Below are 25,116 nucleotides of genomic sequence, written 5' to 3'. Positions count from 1 at the left end.
ACACATTGCAATATTCGACAAAGGTAACAAGCAGATTTTATAACAAATTCCATATTTATCAGGATAAGTATTCAATATACCTCCTTATCAACTAGAGAGAGAGGGCAGAAATCCTCTTTAAGTGAATGCAATTCATTTTCTTTGTCATTTTGAGGTTTCACACAGCTTGGAAAGGTCAGGCAATGCCTTAAATAAAGCAGAGAGAAAAAAAATAACTAAATGGGGGAAGGAAATTTTCAAAAACAACTCCATGGATAAAAGTGTTTTGCTCATGAAAAGGGTATCTGCAAATTTCCCTCTCACCCACTATAGATAAGCGTGCACATTGTGCAGGTACCTTTATCTGTGGCAAAATAAGAGGCAAATTAGATCATGAAAGAATTTTGAAAGCATCACAAATACTCTCTGATGCTATTTTTCCACCTGCTTCAAACCTAATACAAAATTTCCAGATTCTCACAGCTGCCTGAACTCTCATTTCGAAAGGGAAACTCCATGATTATTTAATTATTGCCCTCATCACTTGTAAACCTGAGCCAGGCCTGAATTTTTCTGCACCCAAGGCAGATATTCAAAATTACACCTTTCACCTCCTACCTCCTTTTTTAAAAAATTGAGCTTGCTTTAGTTTTGAGCGTGGGGTGGTGTTGCTTAGACCTACCAAAGACAGAAAATCCGTCAGTAAGGTATGCTGTCATATCTGGACAAAAGTATTTGTGGTGACAATAAGGAAACAGATCAAAATGACATTTCTACACATTACTCCCCATCACTACATCACAGCTCCCCTCCCCACCCCTATCTTTTAAATTAGGTATAAAAAGACAATGCAAGAAAAAGTCCCAAGGGCTTTCTATGTATAAAAAACTCAGCCAGTATCAGTCATCTAGTAAAACAGCTATTATAACTAATAGCATCATTTAACTAATTCTTCTGTAAGGGAGAGAAATCTGGATTCTATACAGGACTAGACAGAATTTCAATATGAAGCATCCACCTCTAGTTATTTAACATATGCTCTATATTCTTCTACAATGGAGCGAGGGTATTTCTTAAGCTATATTAAATTACATTATATGTACACTTATATCCCATCCAATCCTGGCAAAGGTTCTAGATGGGTAACAGCAAAGATTATTTAACAGATTCTACAATAATTTATCATAGAAAACAATAATAAATTACAATATTTTGTAAATTAATAAGTCTTAATAGAGTTACAACACACAAATGATCCTTAATCAAACGCAAAGCCTATAATAAGGAATTCCAATACTTCATCAACAAAAACGGAAATGATTTAGCAAATAGTGACTTCAATCGTATATGTTTTGTAGAGGGAACAGCTAGAACTAGGTGAACTTTTATTACAGCCGGGTCTAGAGGCTCCAATCAAGTGAATATAATTAGTAAAGAATTCCGGAGACAACCCTGCTAGAGATTTATGAACTAAACAGAAGACTTTAAAAAAGACTAGCCTCAGGCAACCAAGGAGTGTGGCGCAGTGGTTACAGCTACAGCCTCAGCACCCTGAGGATGTGAGTTCAAACCCACGCTGCTCCTTGTGACCCTGGGCAGGTCACCTAATCCCCCCATTGCCCCACGTACATTAGATAGATTGTGAACCCACCGGGACAGACAGGGAAAATGCTTGAGTGCCTGAATAAATTCATGTAAAACCATTCTGAGCTCCCATGGGAAAACAGTATAGAAAATTGAATAAATAAATAAGCCTGCAATGGAGTTGAATGAACAAAGGGGACACATGATCAAATCTAGTCTTCCAAATACAGTAAAACCTTGGTTTGCAAGCATAATTCGTTCCAGAAGCATGCTTGTAATCCAAAGCACTCGTATATCAAAGCGAATTTCCCCATAGGAAATAATGGAAACTCATACGATTCGTTCCACAACCCAAAAACTTTAATACAAAATACTATACGTACTTGTATTGCAAGACCTCGCTCATTTAGAACAGTCACTACACTCCCACAGCGTCAGAGAGAGAAGAACCATCGGCTCAGTTGTGATGATGTTACATGTGTATACTGTATGTACTCGTATTGCACGACTTTACTCGTTTAGAACATTCACTACACTCCCGCAGCGTCAGAGAGAGAAGTTGTGATGATATGACGCGGGTATACTGTATGTACTCGTAGTGCACGACTTTACTCGTTTAGAACAGTCACTACACTCCCGCAGCGTCAGAGAGAGATGAACCATCGGCTCAATTGTGATGATGTGATATGTGTATACTATATGTACTTGTATTGCAAGACATTGCTTGTATATCAAGTTAAAATTTAATCAAATGTTTTGCTTGTCTTGCAAAACACTTGCAAACCAAGTTACTTGCAATCCAAGGTTTTACTGTATCAGCTTTGCAGAAGCATTCTGACTCAGTTGCAGCTTATAAATCAACTTAGATGAAACACCCACATATAGAGAATTACAGTAATCAAAGCGGGGAAAGAATGAGCATTTGGACCAGAACTCTAAAATAGTCAGTATGGAAATATGAATGACCAGACATAATTGCCTAAGTTTAAAAAATAATCTCTTAGTAAGTATATTTATATGCAGCTCCATGTTTAAAGAAGAGTCCAATATAATTGGTTATTATTTGTTTTAGATTTGAATAATTCTGTATTACAGACATTTTGTGAGGGGAGACTGATATTTGTTTACTGCATTTTACAAAGTTTGTTTGTGTTTGAAATTGTGAATGTAAATTACCTAGATTTAAGCAATGCCTAAATTTTTAAAAATAAATAAATGATTCTCAGTACTCTTGAAGAGCTATCAACAGCTAAAGAAAGTTCACCATTAATAGGTATTAAACATCTCAGTCTGAAACAAAGCAATTTGGTTTTGTTGATGTTCAATTTAAGATGTTGAGGTGATGCCCAATATTAATCTTACAACTGACCATTCAAAAATATATGCAAACTGTGATGCCACATCAACAACAGTAACATTCTCCTTCCACTGCCAGACACTTTAGAAAATAACAAAAAAATCCTGTAAATACTAAGGACCTATACAGCAAACAGCCCTAACTACCAGAACTCAAACTGCAACAACCCTACCATAGAAAAAAAAAAAAAGCAGCATAAGCCTTAGAGCACCAGATATATCTCCTATTAGTACAACAGAGCAAGCAAATCTGCAACACTAGGAGAAAACTTCATCTTACATATGCAGAACATGGACAGACTTTCAACTAATACAGAATAAGGGGCCCCAAATTAGAAACATAAATACAGACCAAAGCTGAAATGTAAATCCCACAAAAAGCACAGTTACCGTATTTGCCGGCGTGTAAGACGACTTTTTAGTACCTTAAAATCCTCCCCAAAGTCGGGGGTCGTCTTATACGCCGGGTACAGTTTACATGCCCTTACTTGCGGGGCTGGATGTACTCAGTCGCGCGGCTCTTCTTCTCCCTACCTTCTCTGCTTGCAGCACAGAGCCGAACGGAAGTCTTCCCGACGTCAGCGCTGACGTCGGAGGGGAGGGAGGGCTTAAACAAAGCTTAAACAAAGCCCTCCCTCCCTCCGACGTCAGCGCTGACGTCGGGAAGACTTCCGTTCGGCTCTGTGCTGCAGGCATGGCAGGTAAGGAGAAGGAGAGTAGCCTCGCGGTTCGAGGGGCGGCCGCCCCGCCCCGGTTGCAGCACAGCCGGCCAGGTTCCCTTACTTTTGTGGCATTTCCCCAACCGACTGATAACAGCCCGGGTCCGACAATCCTCCCTGCCCTGTAGCCGCGAATCTAAATACCTTCTTACAGCAGCTGTAAGAAGGTAATTTAGATTCGCGGCTACAGGGCAGGGAGGATTGTCGGACCCGGGCTGTTATCAGTCGGTTGGGGAAATGCCACAAAAGTAAGGGAACCTGGCCGGCTGTGCTGCACCCGGGGCGGTAGAGAAGGTGTGCGGAAGAAGGGGTCGTCTTATACGGCGAGTATAACACAAAACTCTATTTTTTAACTGAAAGTTGGGGGGTCGTCTTATACACCCAGTCGTCCTATACGCCGGCAAATACGGTACTTACTTGTAATGTGTGTTATTAGAGGGCGGCAGGCAGATATTCTCACATGTGGATAATGTCATCCATGGAGCCAGGTAGTGTTAAAGTGTACTATCACTTAAAAAATTTAGAAAGTCTTGAAACTGCCCATACTGTGCTTGCGCCGATGCCTTCCCACCCAACATCGTCTTGTGGGACCATCAGTTCCGTAAAAAAGCTAAGCAGCCAACTAGGGGAGGAAGGAGGGTTTTGAGAACATCTGCCTGCTGTAATTGGATAATACCCATTATAGGTAAGTAACTGTGCTTTATCCTAGGGCAAACAGGCAGCATAGTCTCATATATGGCTGCCAGGATCATGTCCCTGAGCCTGGCGGAAGCAAAAGGGATGGGGGGAAGTTGGTGTCTAAATAAATAATAAATTTTGTAGAACTGCTTGGCTGAACCAACTTTCCCGTCTAGAATGATTCTCCAAACAGTAGTGGGATGTGAAGGTATGAAATGAGGACCAGGTGGCTGCTTTACAGATGTCCTCAATGGGAGTGGAATGTAGGTGAACTACTGAAGTCGCCATAGCTCTAATTTTGTGTGCAGTGATAAGAGCTCTCCAGCGACAGCCCAGCCCGAGAATATCAAAAGGAGATACATTCCGCCAGCCATGTTGAGATGCTTTTTTTGGCGACAGGAGCTCCAAGTCTGTTATGATCGAATGATAAGGACATAGGAGTGGAAGAACTGTGAAGTTTAGTCTGACCCAAGTAATAAGCAAGAGCATGCTTACAGTCCAATGTGTGGAGAGCCGTTTCACCAGGGTGAGAATGTGGTCTTGGAAAAAGGACAGGCACAATACAGTCTCTCTCATCCCCCAACTCATCCTCCCTTCAACACTCTCTCATCTTTCACCTATAAAACATGTCCCCTTACCCACCTCATCTCTCCTGCACATGACCTCTTACCTTTTCTTTTCCTCAGCATGTTCATTCCCTCCATACGTTCCCTTACTCCCTTATCTATTCTCTTCCTCAGTTCTCTTTTGCACATCACCCAAATCTTCTCACCCTATTTTCCCTAGTTTATCTCCCTCTCACACGTCCCTTTAACCTCCATCTTCTCCAGCTTATCTACCCCCACTAACACCCATTATTCCATTCCACCCAGGTCATTTTCCCCTCCTACACATACATATCTACCTTCTGAGTAGTGTGCAGTTAGGGTTTGGTGGGATGTACTATAGGGTCCATTGTTTTGTCACCTCAGCACTTTCTATAGAAATGACAGCCTATCAGTATACATCACACCTTTCCTTTCTCTCGCTTTACAGGGAGGAAAAAGAGCAGAAGAAACCTTTGGCATACTTAAGTAAAACTGTGTCTTATTCTGTGTAGTTTAGGCTTGACTTATTAGATTATGTTGTGATTCAGAAACAAAAAGGTGGGGAGAAGGAATCCAGCCACACTACTTGCCTCCCGCACAAGTATCTTCTCCAGCTCTGTCTCTCTAGTATATACCATGTTGTAAATTATCTTTCCCAGTGAAATGTCTAGACTTGTACAGCATAGCTCTCTCAAAGTTTGCACCCTGTAGTTGCCTGCAATCCAGAACTATACTCAGTTTCAGTAAAACAGCACAGGATTTCAGGACCAAGCAGAAAGCCAGGCTGTGCAGAGAGAAGATAGCATTGGCTACACAGCTCTACCTCTTACCAGCTTTGAATAATTCTGTGCAAATCAGTCTCATACAAACTTCCCCCACAAGTAAATTCATCAGCAACAAATTCTATGGTGAAACACGTCCTCTAGTGTCTAAAGAAAATATAGCAAAATGAGTTACAGAAGTGTTATCATATTTAACAAGCCCACATTTTCGCATGCCGAGAGAAAAGGTGGGGCCAAAATAAAACATATACATAGTTCTGAATAAGCAATGCTATGTGCATATTTTCTGATAGAAAAAGCAATTGCAATTTATGTAACAGTTTTCCAGGCATAAAAATCAAGGCAAACATTGTCTTACTACCTTTATGCTCCCCTTAAAGTTCCCAACGTATCAACTCTCGCATGCTCTCCTCCCAGCAGGCACTCAGAGGTGGTTCTTTATTCATCTAATACTGAAGAATTCTTTTCTTAGTAAGCACTAAAGCTAACAGTACAAACTTGCACTCTTCCACTGTTCTTCTAAGGATCTGCTGTCCCTCAAATAAACATGGCATAGATTCATTGTAGAGAAAGTTGAAGAGGTTTGATTTTTTTTTAATGAAGTCTAATACTTTTGCTCATTTAGTCTGTAAGTGGGGCCATTCTACTACCATGTATACCAAACTTCCTTTCATTCATTTACATTGCACACATTCATCTCATCTCCCATCCACAACCTAGATTTAGCACCTTGACCGCGAGTCATACACTCTGTAAGATCTTGCACTGGGACATTTCAATATACTTTTGGCACATCCATAAATAGTTGTTTTATTTCTCCCATGTTATATGCGCAAGCTTCCATCAAATGCTGAAGGCCCTGTGCTCCCCCTCATTTTCCTTCCCAATCTGTACAAAATGGAAAGCTTATTGAGAAGGGAATCTGAAGAAATAACCTGTCCACTTTTAAAAAACTGTCCCCAACCCAAATTCTGCTTGCTTTTTTTTTTTTTTTTAAATTTCACAGTAATAGTGCCTGGCTTGCATATAAGCAAAAGTGTTGGGTTTGGAACTCCTATGGCTTGAGCTGATTGAATGTTGAAAGTGGACCATGTATTTCCTTCCAGAATGGAACAATTCATCAAGACATTTCAACACAGCTGCAAATAATCATCCTCTCTGTGATGAATCATGCCCTGGTGCCTCTCCTGGTCTCTGCTCCTCCACACCCCACCGCCAGTGCCTCTATTTTTCATCTCCCCTCCTGCCGATGCCTCTCCTCCTCTCTGCCCCCCCCCCACAACATACCTCTTTAAAAATTTGCTGGCACATCTTCCACCCCCCTGCTTGGCCAGTCTTGGCTCCCTTCTGACGTAACTTCTTAGTTGCAGGTCCAGGAAGTGACGTCAGAGGGGTGACAAGGCTGGTGCGAGCAAGGGGTTGAATATTCTGCTCACATTGGCAAATTTTTCAACATGTATGCAGGCCGGGGGAGGGGGCATTCCTACCTTGGGGGGGAATGCAGGCGATGCTCCTTCTTGTGGGGGATGGGGGGGGCATAGCCCCCCTCAAAAGGTCAAATATGTGGCGGGGATGCAGGGGAGGGCCGCTGGGGGTGATCCAACTTTGGGGGACTTGGGTCATGCTGATTCGGCCACAATGAATTGTCCTAGATCCTCTCCCTCCTGCTTTTTCCCACTAAGTGGTAAGGAGGTCCAATTTCTCCCCTACCCCAAGTTTTTCCTATGAGGCATTAGCATCCGCATCCTGATCTTCAATGTTCATTTTTGCCAGGATTTCAGCCACAATTACACTAAGGGGTTACAAGAGCTCTCCCCACTGACAAGCATCCTTTTGGGAAAATCAGGTATGCCCCATGTGCAATTCATGAATTCATCTCATTATGGCTACATAATCTCATAAGAACAAATGAATAGTCATACAGGATTAGACTAATGGTCCATCTAGGTCAGTATCCTGTTTCCACAGTGGCCAATCCAGGTCACAAGTACCTGGCAGAAATTCAAATTGTAGCAACATTCCATGCTACTGATCCCAAGGCAAGAAGTGGCTTCCCCCATATTTGTCTCTATAGCAGACTACGGACTTTTCCTCCAAGAACTTGTCCAAACCTTTTTTAAACCTAGATATGCTAACTGCTCTTATCATACCCTCTGGCAATGAGTTTCAGAGCTCAAATATTCATTGAGTGAAAAAAATGTTTCCTCCTATTTGTTTTTCAGGTATTTCCTTGTAACTTCATTGAGTGTCCCCTAGTCTTTGTAATTTCTGAAAGAGTAAAAAATTGATTCACCTTTACCCATTCTACACCATTCAGGATTCTGTAGACCTCAATCATATCTCCCTTAAGTCATCTCTTTTCCAAGATGAAGAGCCCTACCCTTTTCATAAGATAGGAGTTCCATTTCCTTTTTCATTTTGGTTGCTTTTCTTTGTATCTTTTTTTAGATACAATGTCCAGAACTGAATACAATACTCAAGGTGAGGTCACACCATGGAGCAATACAGAGGCATTATCCATTTCCTAATGATTCCTAGCATCTTGTTTGCTTTTTTGGCTACAGCTACAAATTGGGTGGAAGATTTCAGGATATTATTTATGATGACACCTAGATCTTCTTCTTGACTGCTGACCCCTAAAGTGTTTATCATCTGGCAACTATGATTTAGCTTATTCTTTCCAATGTGCATCACTTTGCATTTATCCACAGGCTCAAGAAGAAGAATGATTTGGTTCATCAGCTGATCTCTGAAAGCTTTTAGCACTTTCCAAACAGCACAGAACTCCAGGAGACTGATATGAAATTGAGCCTCTTGAGCAGGCCATTAATCCTGAGCAATATTCCCTCTATAGCAGGGGTGTCAAAGTCCTTCCTCAAGGGCCACAATCCAGTCAGGTTTTCAGGATTTCCCCAATGACTATGCTTGAGATCTATTTGCATGCACTGATTTCAATGCATATTCATTGGGGAAATTTTGAAAACCTGACTGGATTGCAGCCCTCAAGAAGGGACTTTGACACCTCTTCTCAATGGCCCCTCACCATTTCTTAAGCTACCATGCAAGCAGGGGAACTGGTACCTTCCTTAACTCCCACCAATTGCCCTTCCACCCATCAGCAAATGTTGCTTTTCTAGACCAGGTGCAGCAGTGGCAAAAGCTACAACTATTGCGGGGTTGGAATCTTCAAGTGGCTGCCTGCTCTGGAACAGGAAGTGATGTCAGAGGGGTGGGATGGTCAGCCTAGTGATTGGACACATCTCTTGTCCATGTCAAGACCCAGGATCATATTGGGCCAAAAGGTCCATCACAGGAACCACTGTGCAAGCTGTGCAGCAACAGATGACATCCGCTAGGTTCCCCAAGACTTGAGAAAACTGGGAAGTTAGGATCCATTGGGCCTACCTCAAGTGGAAGCATGTCATGAGCATCACATGCATGGTGGAGGCCATGTGGCCTAAAAACCTCAACATCTGCAATGCAATGGCAAAAAAAGCATCCGACCAAGCCAGAGGCAAGAGGGCTGAACACGGCCAACATCTAGAAGGGCTCCAATGAACAGAATTGTTGTAATGCAGGTGGGGCTTGAGGTAGTTGATTATGAACCCTAGTAGTTCTTTACATTGACTCCTGAGCACCTCCTTTGATGTTCTCTTGATCAGCCAATTGTCCAGGTAAGGAAAGACATGAGCTCACAATCTGTATAGCAATATTACGACTACTATTAGACATTTTGTGAAAACCCTGGAAGTAGGATGTAGATACTTCATGTGCCCTAAAAGTATCTGAATGTGTGCATAAACATCCTTTAAGTCCAGAGTATACTGCCTATACCTGTCCAGAGTATATTGCCTATACCTGTTTGTATATAAGGGTTTGTATATACTGTATTAGGCCTGCATTCTTACCTGTGGCCTATGAATCCAAGTCTGATTAGGCCAGGAACTATCTTTTTAGACCAATACCATCATAGCTGTTACCAGACTTCCTGCAGTACTGGACACTGACATTCCAAGAAACATCTGCATTGTCTCTCTCTGGTGTGAAACTGTCTACAGAATGAGATTTACACTGGCACTGATATGTTGCAATCTTGCTGGCCATATTAAGTAAAAACCAGTACAGGATAACATCTCAGCTATAACTAAGATTAGTTCCAGGGACGTGCTGTGTGTATCCCAGCTTCTAAGCTGTCAGCCTTTCACAATTAACCCAGAATCACAGTGTTGCTGAGGCATCCTTTCTACATATCCTTGTCCAAGAGCCAGCTATGAAACTTCAGCTTGGAGTTTGAGAGGAAAAGGAGAGACCTACAACACACACAGAGAGAGCCAAAAGACCTTTCCAGGCAGCCTACAGGGTGATGTCAGTTATCCTTCCTATAGTAGGAGTGAGATAAAAAGAATTGCCAAGTTTCAAGGACTCTCAGTTAACCTTTATACAGTATAAATTTATACAGAATACAGTTAAACTTTTTACAGAATACAGAACCTTTATATAGAATAACTTCTCGTATTATTTACTGTAATGTGACTGTAATGATCTTCCAAAATTCTTAACTAGGTATTTACAAGCAATACAAAATACAGCCTCAAGGGTCTTATGCTGCACCATGAAACATAGCAAGACAACACCACAATTGATACACCATCACACTGACTTTCAGTTTATTTCAGATTTCAATTAAAAAAATATGTTTCTTAAGAACATAAGAATTGCCGCTGCTGGGTCAGACCAGTGGTCCATCGCACCCAGCAGTCCGCTTATGCGGTCAAAGAGCTGTGCCCTAACTGAGAACAGCCCTAACTGCGTTTGTTCCGGTTCAGCAGGAACTTGTCCAACCTTGTCTTGAATTCCTGGAGCGTGTTTTCCCTTATAACAGACTCCGGAAGAGCATTCCAGTTCTCCACCACTCTCTGGGTGAAAAAGAACTTCCTTATGTTCGTACGGAATCTATCCCCTTTTAACTTCAGAGTGCCCTCTCGTTCTCTCTACCTTGGAGAGGGTGAACAACCTGTTTTTATCTATTAAGTCTATTCCCTTCAATATCTTGAATGTTTTGATCATGTCTCCTCTCAGTCTCTTCTTTTCAAGGGAGAACAGGCCCTACTTCCCTAATCTCTCACTGTACGGTAAGTCCTCCAACCCCTTAACCATTTTAGTCGCTATTCTCTGGACCCTTTCGAGTAGTACTGTGTCCTTCTTCATGTACGGCGACCAGTGCTGGATGCAGTATTCCAGGTGAGGGCGCACCATAGCCCGGTACAGCGGCATGATAACCTTCTCCGAACTGTTTGTGATCCCCTTTTTAATCATTCCTAGTATTCTGTTTACCCTTTTTGCTGCTGCTGTGCATTGCGCAGATGGCTTCATTGACCTGTCGACCAGTACTCCCAGGTCTCTTTCCTGGGTGGTCTCTCCAAGTACTGCCCCGGACATCTTGTATTCGTGTATGGGATTTTTGATACCGACATGCATAAAGCTCTTTATCTTTCCTTCATGATAATAATGCATACTTCCATGGAGCCCTGCATAAATTATGCAATGGACGTCTTTATATCCCTCCACCAAAATTTGCCCAACTCAAGGCTATGCTTCTTAGAGTCTTTACCTGTGCTGCTCCTTTACTTTGAAATTTTCTTTTCTTTCTGCAAATTAAAATCTAAAGACTTACTTGTTTCAAGAGGTCTATTTCCAAGCCCGATTTTTAATGTTTCCCTTTCTAGCAGCCAGGAAAGGGATGAAAAAACCAGGGTTATTTGTATTCATGTGTAAATATTTACTGTCTCTGTTCTTTTACTTTTGCTTTCCTGCCCTTTTATACAGAGCTCTTTTCTCCTTTTAAATGTTTTATTTGTTTTTGTAATCTACCTTGCTATTCAGTGAGGAAAAGTAGACTATTAAATTCAGTAAACTATAACCATAATATAACACTGGCATAAACTGGACCCGTTTGAAAATATGCCTAAAACAAATAGCCTGTTAAAAATAAGTATAAAAACATTCCAAGCAATAACAAGTTTAGTGTTTTCTGCTAAAATGCATACGCAACCTTTTGAGTAGATTCCCAGTATGTTAGTGTGGGCTAGCACTGCAAACAAACAAAACAGCACAAACAGCCTGGAGAAGATGAATTTAACTGAAGTGACCCGACACGACCCATGTTCTGGCATAAAGCTTATGTCAGGGGTCTATCAATCATATAGTCCCTTCATGTTTCACAAAATTGAAAGGTAGCAAAACCTCACAAAGTTAGATGTACACTGTCAATTAGTTCACTTGTAATCAAAATATAACGTTCTTGGCATTTCTCTTACAACAAATAGAAATGCTGAGAATGTTATATTTGATTGCACGTGAATTGACAATGTACATACAAAGATTAGGTTCTTACCTCAATAATCTTTCTTGCAGATGTGTCTAGTGATCCTGAACGCCAGGGTTATGCATATGAGCCCACAAGTTGCTTGCAGAATGCTGTCAATCATCTTTCGAACTCCGCCTCCTTCCCAGGGAGCTGCTCCTGCCCCCTCAGTGTGTTACAAAAGCAATCAAGTAGCACTGTAATGACAGACATAATCAGAAGGAGGGAGACAGGAGAAAACCCCCTTACACTACAATTCTTTTCTGCTCTGTAACAAATGTATCCATTAACATTATAACATTCAAGTAACTGATCAAAGCATATAGAAAAACTGTGTGCATCCAGCACTAATCTTATATAGGGCTCGTAGCTACTCACAGGTTCTGCTATCAAGCAGAGACTTAAACCAGACTATACATTCTTGAGTGTTTCCTTTCTTTTCTCTTTTTTTTTTTTATTTTCTCAGTTCATCCCTTCAGGGATTCAAGACAAGGTTGGATAAGTTCCTACTGGAACAGAACATATGCAGGTAAGGCTAGACACAAAGAGGGCACTGGTCTTTGACCTAAGGGCTGCCGCGTGAGCAGACTGCTGGGCACGATGGACCACTGGTCTGACCAAGCAGCAGAAAATCTTATGTTCTTATATTCCAATTCGGACTGATCTTAAGATAGAAGAAAGACGAAGCCCACTGACAAAATGAGGCTTCAGGACCACAAGACACATCTACAAGAAAGAAGTTTTTTTGAGGTAAGAACCTAATTCTTTACTACTACTAATCATTTCTATAGTGCTACTACACATAAGCAATGCTGTACATCAAAACACAAAAGAGACAGTCCCTACTCAAAAGAACTTACAATCTAGTCAAGACAGACAAACAGGACAAGAAGGTGCATCAATACATTGTGCTCAGGTGGGGGATTTACAAAGGGAATGATAAGACAAATATTGGTGCTTAGCAAGTGAGTTGGAGTTTGGAATTGAAAGTATCTTCAAAGAAGTGGGCTTTGAGTCTGGATTTGAATACTGCCAGAGACAGAGCCTGACATATCAAGTCAGGCAGTTTGTTCTAGGCATACAGTTAAGAAAGGTAGAAGCAACAGAGTCTGGAGTTGGCTGTAGAGGAGACTTGTCCGATGAGTGGAGTGCCCGGCGGGGGGTGGGGGGGGTGGGGGGAGGTGGAGGGGAGTGTGTTGAGAGATGAGAGTGGAGAGAAACTGAGAAGCTGAACAGCAAATACACTTGTAGGTCAGTAAGAGGAGTTTGAACTGTATGCGGAAATATATAGGGAGCCAATGAAGTGACTCAAGGAGAGGGATAATGTGGGCATTGCGACACTGACGAAATATGAAGTGTGCAGCAAAATTTTAAATAGATTGAAAGGGAGAGAGATGGTTTAGTGGAAGGCCAATGAGAAGCAGGTTGCAGTAGTCTAAGTGAGAGGTAATGAGGGTATGAATGAGGATCTTGGCAGTGTGCTCAGAAAGGAAATCAGTGTGCTCAGAAAGGAAGGGTCTGATTTTAGCAATATTGTAGAGAAAAAAATGACAGGTTTTTGCAGTCTGTTGGATATGTGAAGAGAAGGAGAGAGATGAGTCAAAGATTACCTCAAGATTGTGAGCTGACAAAACAGAGAATATGAAGGTTTGCTAACAGAAATATTAGAACGGGGGAAAAGGAGAGACAGATTTGGGTGGAAAGATAAAAAGCTCAGTTTTGGACATGTTTAATTTTAGATGCTGGCAAGCCATCCATGTTGTGATGTCAAAAAGCAGGTTGAAACCCGGAACTGAATGTCTGTCAAGATTTCAGGTGTAGAGAGATAGATCTGCATGTCATCGGCATAGAGGTGATACTGAAAGGCATAGGAGGAGGTTAGAGCCCTGAGATACACCGACGACATGCGGGATGGTGGTAGAAGAGGACCTACCACAGCATATGCTACAGGTGCGATGGGAAAGACAGGGAAAAAACCATGATAAAGCCCTGAAATCCAAGCGAGAACAGTGTATCGATGAGTAGGTGGTGATTTACCAGTCACACCAATCTTGAAAAAGTAGGCTTAGATAGTGAGTGTATGGCAAATTAACATCCAATATCAGTTGTTCCATTTTTAGGTAAAGTAATTTTTGCAACAATTGGATGAGTATATTAATGAGATTGTCTAGATACTTTCCAATTTGGATTTTGAAAGACTAAAGTGTTGAATTACTATTGGTATCTGTATTTGATATATTGAAGGAAGGGTTGGATAAAAACGTGAAGTTTTGCTTTGTGTCATTGGACGCATCTGAAACATATGACTCTGTAAATTTGGAATTGTTATTAAGGAAGCTGCAAAGATTGTGTTTATGTGATGAGGTGTTTGACTAGTTTTCTTCTTATCTGTATGGATGATTGTTTCAAGGAAAGAGTGGTGGTACTGTTTCTGAATTATGGACAGTAAGGAGAGGGGTACCACAGGGGTCTGCTTTATCATCCCTATTATTTAATCCCTATTAGCAGGAATAGGTACGATTTTTCAGAGTTTAAAGGTGCAGTATGGACCAGTATATAATGCTGATTATATTTTTTTTCCCGTGGGTAAGGGTGAATGGGGATTTAAAGCAAGCTTGAATTTTTATATGGAGAATATTGTACAATGGATGAGTATGTATGGTTTGAAGTAGAATATTAATAAAACAAAGGTGTTAATAGTGGTAAATAGTAAAGAAGAGCAAGAGTTTGAGTGTGTGAATGTGTTGCAAATTCAATTACCTGTGAAAAAGGAGATGTTGGTGTTAGGAATTTGGTTAGATTCTGCACTGCCAATAGGATATCAAATTTTGAAAACTATCCAGAAAGGATATGCGGAATTGCATATGATGTACAGATTGAAGTCAATATTAATGCCTTACAATATTAATGCCTTACAATTTTTGCATTTCAATAGTTTTCATCCGTACCATCTGAAATACAGTTTACCCATCAGCCAGTATTTGAGAGTTAGAAGGATATGCTCCTCTCTAATGGAATTTAAAAAAGTAGCCAGGGATTTGGAGGGGCGTTTTCTAGAGCGGGGATACCCTAAAAGTTCCATTAGGAAAGCTTATTTAAGGGCTCGTTATGCCCAACGGGAACTTCTTCTTATAGACAAGCCCCGGGTACAAGAGGAGGAAAGATTAGTATGTGTGCTCCCTTTTTCTAGAGCTTCAGGGGTACTGATTTCATACATAAAACAATACTGGCACATACTGAACCTTCATCAAGGGTTTACAGAACTCCCCCTATTTTCATACCGAAGGGGTCAGACTATTGGCCAAGCCCTTAAGAAATTAGAAAACCAGTATGACAGTAGGGTAGGGACAGGACACACCAAATGCCAACATTGCCAATGGTGTGATTTGACATTGGAAGGACTCCAGTGGACAGACCCCTGTTCAGGTTATATGGTGAGAGCTAAGGCAGACACTACCTGTAAAACAATGAGGGTGATATATATCATTGTATGCCCTTGCAACCTTGTCTATGTAGGACGCACCAAAAGAGCTATTAGTGTGCGTCTGAACGAACACAAATCCCGTATCACCACAGGGGCGATACAAGCCCCAATAGTTCAGCATTGGCTAGACAAGGGTCATGAGATCCAACATATTAAATGGAGGGTTATTGAGCATATATCTGAACAACAATTGGAAGGGGACTGGGAGAGTAGACTAAATTACATCGAACAAAGGTGGATTTACCGCCTTAACACAGTGGTCCCTTATGGACTGAATAATGAGCTGGAGTGGGCATCTTTAATAGAAACATAGAAACATAGAAACATAGAAATCGACGGCAGAAAAGGGCCGCGGCCCATCAAGTCTGCCCATACCATTGACCCACTCCCTGACTTTTACTCCCCTAGAGATCCCACGTGGATATCCCATTTTCTCTTAAAATCTGACACGTTGTTGGCTTCAATTACTTGCTGAGGTAGCTTGTTCCAATGATCGACCACCCTTTCGATGAAGAAGTATTTCCTGGCATCACCATGAAATTTCCCTCCCTTGACTTTCAGCGAGTGCCCTCTGGTGACCGAGGGCCCTGTAAGACAGAAGATATCATCCTTCACCTCTATACGTCCCGTAATATACTTAAAGGTCTCAATCATGTCTCCCCTCTCTCTTCGTTCTTCCAGTGAGTACATCCGCAGTTTTTTTAGCCTTTCTTCATACGTGAGATCCCTGAGCCCCAAGACCATCTTGGTAGCTGTTCGCTGAACCGACTCAATTCTCAGCACATCTTTCCGGTAGTGTGGTCTCCAGAATTGAACACAATACTCCAGATGAGGTCTTACCATGGATCTGTACAGCGGCATTATGACTTCAGGTTTTCTGCTGACAAAACCCCTACGGATGCAGCCCAACATTTGCCTTGCCTTGGACGAAGCCTTCTCCACTTGATTGGCAGCCTTCATATCATCACTGATGATAACTCCCAGATCACGTTCCACCATGGTCCTGGTCAAGGTTTCACCATTTAGTGTATAAGTTCTGTGTGGATTTTTTTTCCCTAGGTGCATCACTTTACATTTTTTAGCATTGAAGCTTAACTGCCAAGTTGAAAGAAAAAAAAGGGAAAAAAAAGGGGGGTTCTGTTTGTCATCCTTTATAAAAGTATTTTATAAAAGAATTTCATACATAAATAACAACTGTCTATAGAACTGTTTACGTCAGCCCCTGACGTCTCTGACTTCTTGGGACGTTACGTCTTGGTGACGTATAAATAGGTTTACTATGAGTGTGACCGCCATTTCGTCGGTGACGCGATGGTGGAAGCATAATAGTTGAGAACGGTAAGAGAGTTTGATAAATATTTTATTACACACTATTTATATGCTTTATGGTAGTTGTGACACTTAGTTTTATTTTTATCATAGGGAGAGGGTGCCTTGACAAAGCCCTTAAATAATATGGGCGAAACATGTTGGTGACAGATGTTTCTACCCTCCCGGCTAGCGTCAAAACTCTAAGCTAAGTACCTTTAGCATTCACATAATTAAAACGTAATTTATACAAAAACTGAAAGCAAATAGTGGTCCAATGACGAATATGAGCATAAAGCCTCACACTATGAAAATACTTGAGTGTGTGGTGGCCCGCTGAGGACCTAAAAATTGAATAAGTAATCACTTGGAATGGTGTATGGTAAGACAGTGGAATAATCTTTCACTGTTGTGGGATTGTGTTGTTGAATACCCTCCATTCTAGAACTTATACTAAAGTGCCTGGTGTTTCATTTTACAATTTTTGCAAGCATTAATATTAGGCAGATTAGACTACGTAATGCACTTTACGTAGGGGTGGTAAGAACTAAGAGCAGGGCATTACAAGTATTGATGAACTCTGCTGCAAGAATGATTACAGGTATCTCACGGACGACCCATATTAGGCTTCCCGTATTTCACACCAACCCCCTGTCCATCCCAACCGCCCCCACCCCACAACTATACCCAAGCCTATCCCCCACCTACTGGAAGACCAAGGTCCTCGGAGGAAGAAGGAGCTACTGCAGGCCCCCCTCACATAATAACATAAATTCCCAGAGCACCCAACCACCAACAACAACAAAAACCCCAGCTCACCTCCCCTGCACCAAAAGCAAAATATTGCAATATCTGCCCATCAGAGTGCCAAACACCCAGCCAGAGTTCCCCCAAGTCTGAGAACCCCCCCCACCTACCAAACCCATAAGGGATCTCCCGTGTCACTCCCTGACAACAGCCCCACCAGTAGATCCCCCCAACCATCTCCCAGACAGCAGCACCCAGAGCTTCCACTTGCTGAAGGCCTCTCACCCTACACCTTCCAGAGAAACAACCTCTTTTAGAAACAGGACAAAAGGGCATCCAGAAGTAATCCAAACTCCACATAACAAGGGACTGCCTGGTAAGCCCCCAATCCGAATCCAGAGAACCCCAACGGAAGAAACCCTCCCCCAGCAAACAGGACCCGTAACACTTTGGAGTACCTTTTCCCACCAAACCCTAATAAAAAAAAAATTACAGGGCCCCTTAAAGAAATCGGACCACAGCAATCCCACACCTCTTTGTCCCCATCAGGAACCCCAAAGAGGGTCCCCAGAACAATAAGACTCAGATCTAAAAGGAGAAGTGAAGATGTTCAGGTCCCAGCACCCAGAATGGCCACTGCTCCAGGCAAATTCCTGGTGAGGCAACCACCCATCCGGGCCACCCGTTGCCAGCGGGGCTGTGAGGGACGACCTCCCTCCACAGGTGCCTGTCCAGGCCTGCTTCACAGCGGCGGTGCCTCACTATAGAACTGGACTGAAGGAAAGAGCTGAGCCGCATCCTCCAAGGTTCAAACCGTGCACAATCTCCCGTCCAGTTAGAACAGCAGCACAAAAGGATGTTGCCAATGATATTTGATGTTACGCTCCCTCAAATAGCAAAACATTGGTTTTAATTCTGCTCGCCACCTCAAGGTCACTGCCGCCAAATCTTGGTATAACTCAATCTCAAAGGTATCTAATTTCAAATTAGGCTGTGCCCGCGCTGCTCGCATGACCACCTCTTTGGTTTTAAAGTCCCAAAACAGGCCACTATTTCATGGGATTTATTCCCCCTCGGAGCCATCAAAGCTCTATGGACCCGTTCCAGCCGAATGTCATCAGGAGCCATGACCAATGTATCCATCAACAGGAGCATGCTGGCCACCTGCTGCACCACCTGCTCACAATTAGTGTATTCAGCCAGCTCTGGCACAACCGAAATCTGCAGGTTGGAGCACTGCCCGCGGTTCTCCAGGTCTTCTAATTTGTCTAGCGCATAGGTGTGGTGAGCAAGTAGATCTTTAGTTTTGGCATCCAATTCCAGCAAATGCTCATGGTGCTGCTCAAGGCCCTCCTCCATCTCAGCCACCCTGTGTCCCAAATCAGCTATCTCACCTCTCAGGTCTGAAGCCAGGGTCGACAGTTCTGTGCAGACCGATTTGATGTCTGTATGAATTTCCCTGAAGCATCAGCTTCAGTTCCACCATGGGATCCGCCACTGCAGGTCGAACCGCCTCCCCAGCTGCTACATTAACTGCCTCCAGCAGCCCCGCTGCACACCCGCCCTCCGTGGCTGCCATTTTAAGAGCGCCGCTGCCACTCGGGAGAAAAGCATAGTCCTGCAGGGCTTTCTTTGGCTGCACTGCCATGAAAAAAGGAGTTTGCCGCTCATCACATGCTGCTTGCAGGGTCCGATGCCGGCACTTTGGGAGCGAAACGCTTAGCGGGAGCACCAGGAAAATGATTTTTAAAGACGGGGCTTATGGAGTTCTCACCTCAACCGACCATTCGCATCAGTGATGTCACTTCCTCTCCACTGTAGGCTGTTTTGATGTTAATTTTCTTTGGTATTTTCCCTAAGCAATCTGTTACTCCTTGGACATAGAGAAGCACTACCATTTTTTTGTTCTGTCACAGTATTGTCCTCTAATGATTGTTGGGCATTGCTGATTTTCTGGGTCGGGCTGTCCATAAGTTTTAGGGCTAGAGCGGTAGCCTTTCTACTATAGCCATTAGCAAGAAATGTGTCCAGGAGGGTATCCTTTTATTTCTGAAGGCTGCCTGGATCTCAAACTCTTAGTGCTCTGTTCACTAGTGTGGATAGAACCAGGGTCGGATTAAAGGGTAAGCCTAATAGGTATGTGCCTAGGGCCTGAAAATGTCAGGGGGGCCCACCGGTGCGGTGCTTTAGGGCCATTTGGGTCCTCGCAGTCCGGGTATTTCTCCCCCTAACTGGCCCATTTCCCTCACCTTCGCAGTCAACTTCCCCCCCCCACCCACACCACTCAGCCAAACCCCGCTGATCCTCCCACCATTCCATCTCTCCCTCCCATCTGAATCCCGCTGACTCTCCCACTGCAAGACGACCGATACACCTCCCTCCTTACAGCAGCGTAGGCAGCACTCTAAACAGGCTGCTTTGCAGTCTTCTCCCGCCGGTGATTCCCTCTGCCACATCACTGATGATGTCATCAGCAATGCAGCACAGGGATGGCCCCAGCAGGAGAAGGCCGCGAATCAGCCTTTTTAAAGTGCTGCCAATGCTGCTGTAGGGAGGGAGGTATGTCGGTCGTCTCATGGTGGGAGAGTCGGTGGTCTTCGGATGAAAGGGAGAGATGGAAAGATGGGAGGGTCAGCGGGGGTTCGGCTGCATGGTGGGGGGGATAGAAAGATGCTGCTCAAGGGTTCTACTGCACGGGGGGATGGGAGGGAGGTATAGAAGCTGTGCAAGGGTTCTGATGCACAGGGGATGGGAGGGAGGGATAGAAACATGTTGTGCAAGGGTTCTGCTTCAAGGGGTGGGGATAGAAAGATGCTGCTCAAGGTTCTGCTTCACGAGGGGGGGGATGGGAGGGATAGATAGATACTGCTCAAGGGTTCTGCTTCACGGGGGGATGGAGGGAAAGAAAGAAGCTGTTCAAGGGTTCTGCATCATGGGGGGATGGGAGGGATGGCTAGAAAGATGCTGCACATGTGGGGGAGAGAAAGGAAAGAGGAAGAATTGAAGTGGAGGAGAAGACGGGAGAAATGATCATTGTACATGAAAAAAAATAAGACATCCCCCGAAAATAAGCCCTAGTGCGAATTTTGGACCCAAAATTAATATAAGACACTGTCTTATTTTCGGGGAAACACGGTATTATCTTGCAAGCGGTGCTCGGCCCAAAGCTTCCCCTCTGATGCAGCTTCCTGTTTCCGCCTTGGGGAAGCTTTGGGCCGAGCACCGCTTGCAAGATAATATTTGCCATCAATGCCGGGGCCTGTTTGACAAAGAAAACATCGGAAAGGTGACCCACAAAGATGAGGGGGAGGGAGATGGGCCAACTAGGGGGAGAGGTTAAGTGGGCAGATAATGTAAGTGAGGAGAAGGGAGAGAAAGGACAGATGATGGAAGTGGGGAGAACTTATGCCGTCAGCGTTAGGAGCATGTGAGAAAGTAGCAGCAGAAGCAGCGGTGAGGGGGCAGGATAATGCGATGGAATTGGGGTGGAGGAAGAGAAGGGGGCAGATGATGGAAGTGGGGAGAAGGGAGAGAGAGACCATGAGAGACCAGAGTCTGACCATGAAAGACCAGGTAGACTCCTTGATTAGAAAAATCTTTCAAGTTTTATTAGGATTTTATATACCGCCTATAAAGGTTATCTAAGCAGTTTTACAATCAGGTACTGAAGCATTTTCCCTATCTGTCCCGGTGGGCTCACAATCTATCTAACATACCTGGGACCATGGGGGATTAAGTGGCTTGCCCAGGGTCACAAGGAGCAGCTGTGACACACTTATACCCCGCTCTGATCGGTAGGGGTATAGTTGTGTTGAATCTTGGCCTGTCGGCGTGGCCTCCTCAGGTAGGAGGAAGGCTTTTCAGGTTAGAACAGATCTAGGCTCCTGCCTAGTCTGCCAGGCCACACTGTGATTATCTTTGCCCAAAAAGGAGGAGACACAATATTAAGCCTGTTCAAAACTTGTTCATTAACTTTATTGACCAAGAGGGTCTGAATACTATCAGCCACCCACATAGAATGCAGCACTTCAGCATACAGTTGAAATACCATACAGGTGTCAGAGTTGTCAGAATGGCTTACAGTTAGAGTATGGCATGTAATGGCAATTCCCTGGACTTGCCTTGTCTTGAAAATAGTCCTTTTCACCGGGGTTCAGAAACACAAAAATGCCACAAAAATAAATCTCCAAAAATCATGAAAACAAACTGCCTAACAAAGCAGGAACCTAAAGTAGCAACTGTGGCTTAATGTCCCAACTTTCAGCTAACCTAGCTGAATAATGGTTACAGAGTTCAGAGCTGACTTCTAAGCTCATTAGTAACAGCTGAGTTTCTCAGTTCACGGAGCACAGCAGGACAATAGATAAGCTGCCGAGTTTTACTGGAGCTTTCACCCAGGCAATTCACACTTATACCAGATACAGTTCTCTTGAGCAAACACTGACCTGCAGCCCCCAAAGTGAAATGGAGAAGCTCTCCTGCTAGCTCTAATCACTGCCAGCTGGGGCTTGGATTACGGGAGCCAGCACTAGCACAGCCTTGCTTCACTCCCTTCAGGAACTAACCTCCATTTTAGCAGAGGAATTATCAGCTTCCACAAACAGCTCAGAGATCTCCATGGCTTCTGCCTTCTCAGCAGCAGCTGGGGTTGAGCAAGGGCAGTCCTCAGACATCTCTATGTCCTCACTAAGGTGGAGTTGAGGAGAGAGACTTCTCTCCTTCTCTGCCTCCTTGCACTGCTGTAGGTCATGCCTTGCCCAAGGCTCCTCAACTCCTGCTCGGTCCCTGCTCTCCCTCCTGTGATTCCATGCTCTGTTCTTATGTGTGTTAAAGCCCCACCCCTCTCTCCTAGGAGCCGGGGATTGGGCAGGAAATCCCTAGGGAAAACATACAGCTTCCTCCTAGGCTGGTAATGTGCATACCTTGCAGGATTAGGACTCCATTTCTCAATAAGAGTCCTATCAGGCTTTCTGAGACAGTGCTCTCTGCTGGATATCCCTATGCTCACGTCTCTCCTGCTCTACCTCACTGTCTGAGGGGTAGTCAGCCATTTCCAAACCTTTACTTTTAACCTGGTCAGCCCTTCTGACCAGGGACCGCGTTCTGCTTTATCCCTTAAAGGGACAAAGCTGGCCACAGTTTTATCACACAGCGCGGGGTTTGAACCCACAACCCCAGGGTGCTGAGGCTGTAGCTTTGGTCCATCAGAGCTTACTTCGATGTCTCATCATTTCGAATTCTGGTACAATCCCTTATACTGAGTCAACTCGATTATTGTAACATCGCCTACTTGGCACTCCCCCAGAAGAATATGCGGCGATTATAACTGATACAAAATGCAGCGGTTAGACTACTTTGTGGAATGAAGAAGTTTGATCACGTAACACCTTCCTATCGACTTCTACACTGTCTGCCGATGGAGGCACGTGTGAAATTCAAGTTTGGTTGTTTTTGCTTCAAGTTACTTTATGGCTTTTAGCCCCTAAATATATAACAGACCTTTTCTCTTTCACAACCAAGCGAAGCTCACACCCGAACTTTGTTTCTCCACCGGTTAGAGGTTGTAAATTTAAAAGTCATCACCAACATCGTTTCTCACATCAAGCAGCACTATGGGGTAAAGACCTAGAACAAATACTCATGCCTACTACCTATAGGGAATTCAGGAAACGCCTAAAAACTGAAATACTTAGGAAACCAACCTGTACAATCTTAGTCCTCAACAAACAATCTCTAGAACTATCAATCACTAAGTCTGTACTTTGTTTATTCCACTCAGTCTGTAACATCTTTAATCATTGTAAACCGCATAGAACTTCATAGTCCTGCGGTATATAAATTGTTATTATTATTATTATTATTAGATGTTGGATGTCATTTGAGAAGGTGAGCAGATGCTGAATGGAAGTGGAGAAGAAGGGGATAAAGAAAAAGAGCATATACTGGATGGGGGGAAGAAGAGAGTTAATGAGAAAGTAGAGGGGTGAAGGAAAGGGATGGCAATCTATAGGTTGACACAGTGAAAAGAGGGAAACTGAGGACTGAATAGTAAGAGAGAATTTAATTTAGACAGAAGCAGAAAACAGAGAAATGCCAGAGCATGGGGGGGGGGGGAAACGGGGAAGGAGACAGAAATATCAGATATAAGTGGAGGAAATGAGAAGAGAGAGGGGGAGGGAAGGAGAGAGATGCCAGACCATGAGGGGAATAGAGTGAAGAAGATGGATGCCAGACCTAGGGGGCGGAGGGAGGGCAGGAGGAGAAATGGAAGGAGGTTGGCAGACAGTTTCTGGAAGGGGCAGACAGTGGATGTAAGGAAGAAAATGACAAGATGAGGAAAGCAGAAACCGGTCAACAAAGGTTATTACCGGTAGTAGTAGTAATTCCAAAAGCAGCTGCTGAACACCTAATGACAAACATTAGGTACTATATCTACAGCATATGTTCTGTGTCAGTCTGATAATAAGGGAAGTGATTTTGGTTCTCACTATTTTTTAGCTGTAGCTGCCTTTGTTTATTTTCTGTCTCCAGAGAGCCTACAATCCAAGTTTGTGCCTGAAGAAATGGAGGGTTAAGTGATTTGCCAATGATCAGAAGGAGTTACAGGGATTTGAATCATATTTCCCTGGTTATCAATCTACTCCTCTAACCATTAAGCTATTCCCTCACTCCAGTTCAGTTTGTTTTGTACAAACTGATGAGCTAATGCAGAAAGCTTTGGGATAAAGCGGGCTCAGTATGCAGTTCTGCCATGACATTAGTGATCCAAAACCATCGCAGCATGCTATAACAAATTAACATTCAATTTAACGTCAAGTTATCTATAGCAGTAATCTATAGCTCGCTGCACAACGTCACCCCGCCAGTGCCTGAGTAGTGATTCGCTCAAACACTGACAGGAAGGATGACATTTAAAAAAATTCACAAATTTGCTAGCAGTCTGTATCAGTCCTATCTTCCTTTTGTCCCTCCTCCCACCTAACCTGAACTGAACTGTATCCCCCCCCCACCTCCCCTTCAAAAACCTTTTCTAGATAGTCTAATGGCCCCTGTCTCTCCCAAACCCAACTCCATACCACTCCCTTTCAAAAATTGTTCCCTTTTATGGCAAACTGACTCCACTCAGTGTATTCTAGGGATGCACCGTGCAGGGTAGCACTGGAGGAAGGAGCTAGTGGGCATTGCTCCTGCCTCCCATCTAAAGGAATGGCACATGGGCTTGGAATGGCCTAGGGATGTGTGCTGCTTGGAATGGCCTAGATGAGTGTGCTGCTAGACACCAGAGATTTAATTGTTTTTTTAGTTGGGGAAAAATTTGTTTTTGTTGGATTGGGGCATGAGAAGGAGAGGGGACCACTAGACTATCAGGTAAAGGTTTGAGAAGCCAGAGGGAGTCATCAGGGTCCACTAGACTACCAGGGAGCCAATGCACTAAAAGTATCCAAGATAGAGTGGTGAGGTTGGGAGCTAGGGAGTGGGGATAGATACCCATTCCTCTATGCTGCCCCAAACTTGTTGAAAAACCTTC

General features: G+C 43.5%; 1 protein-coding gene across 1 annotated transcript in view; it reads right to left on the bottom strand.

Moving 5' to 3' along the window:
• Positions 1-25,116, bottom strand: part of SHOC1 (shortage in chiasmata 1) — a 283,884-nt gene that overhangs the window by 208,172 nt on the left and 50,596 nt on the right. Inside the window, exon 7 of the mRNA XM_033962662.1 lies at positions 81-186. Within this exon, the coding sequence (XP_033818553.1) occupies positions 81-186 (106 nt within the window). The remainder of the gene's footprint in view (positions 1-80; positions 187-25,116) is intronic.

Source organism: Geotrypetes seraphini, chromosome 1 (assembly GCF_902459505.1).
Source record: "Geotrypetes seraphini chromosome 1, aGeoSer1.1, whole genome shotgun sequence".
NCBI classification, from domain to species: Eukaryota; Metazoa; Chordata; class Amphibia; order Gymnophiona; family Dermophiidae; genus Geotrypetes; species Geotrypetes seraphini.
This window is presented reverse-complemented; position numbering and strand designations above follow the sequence as displayed.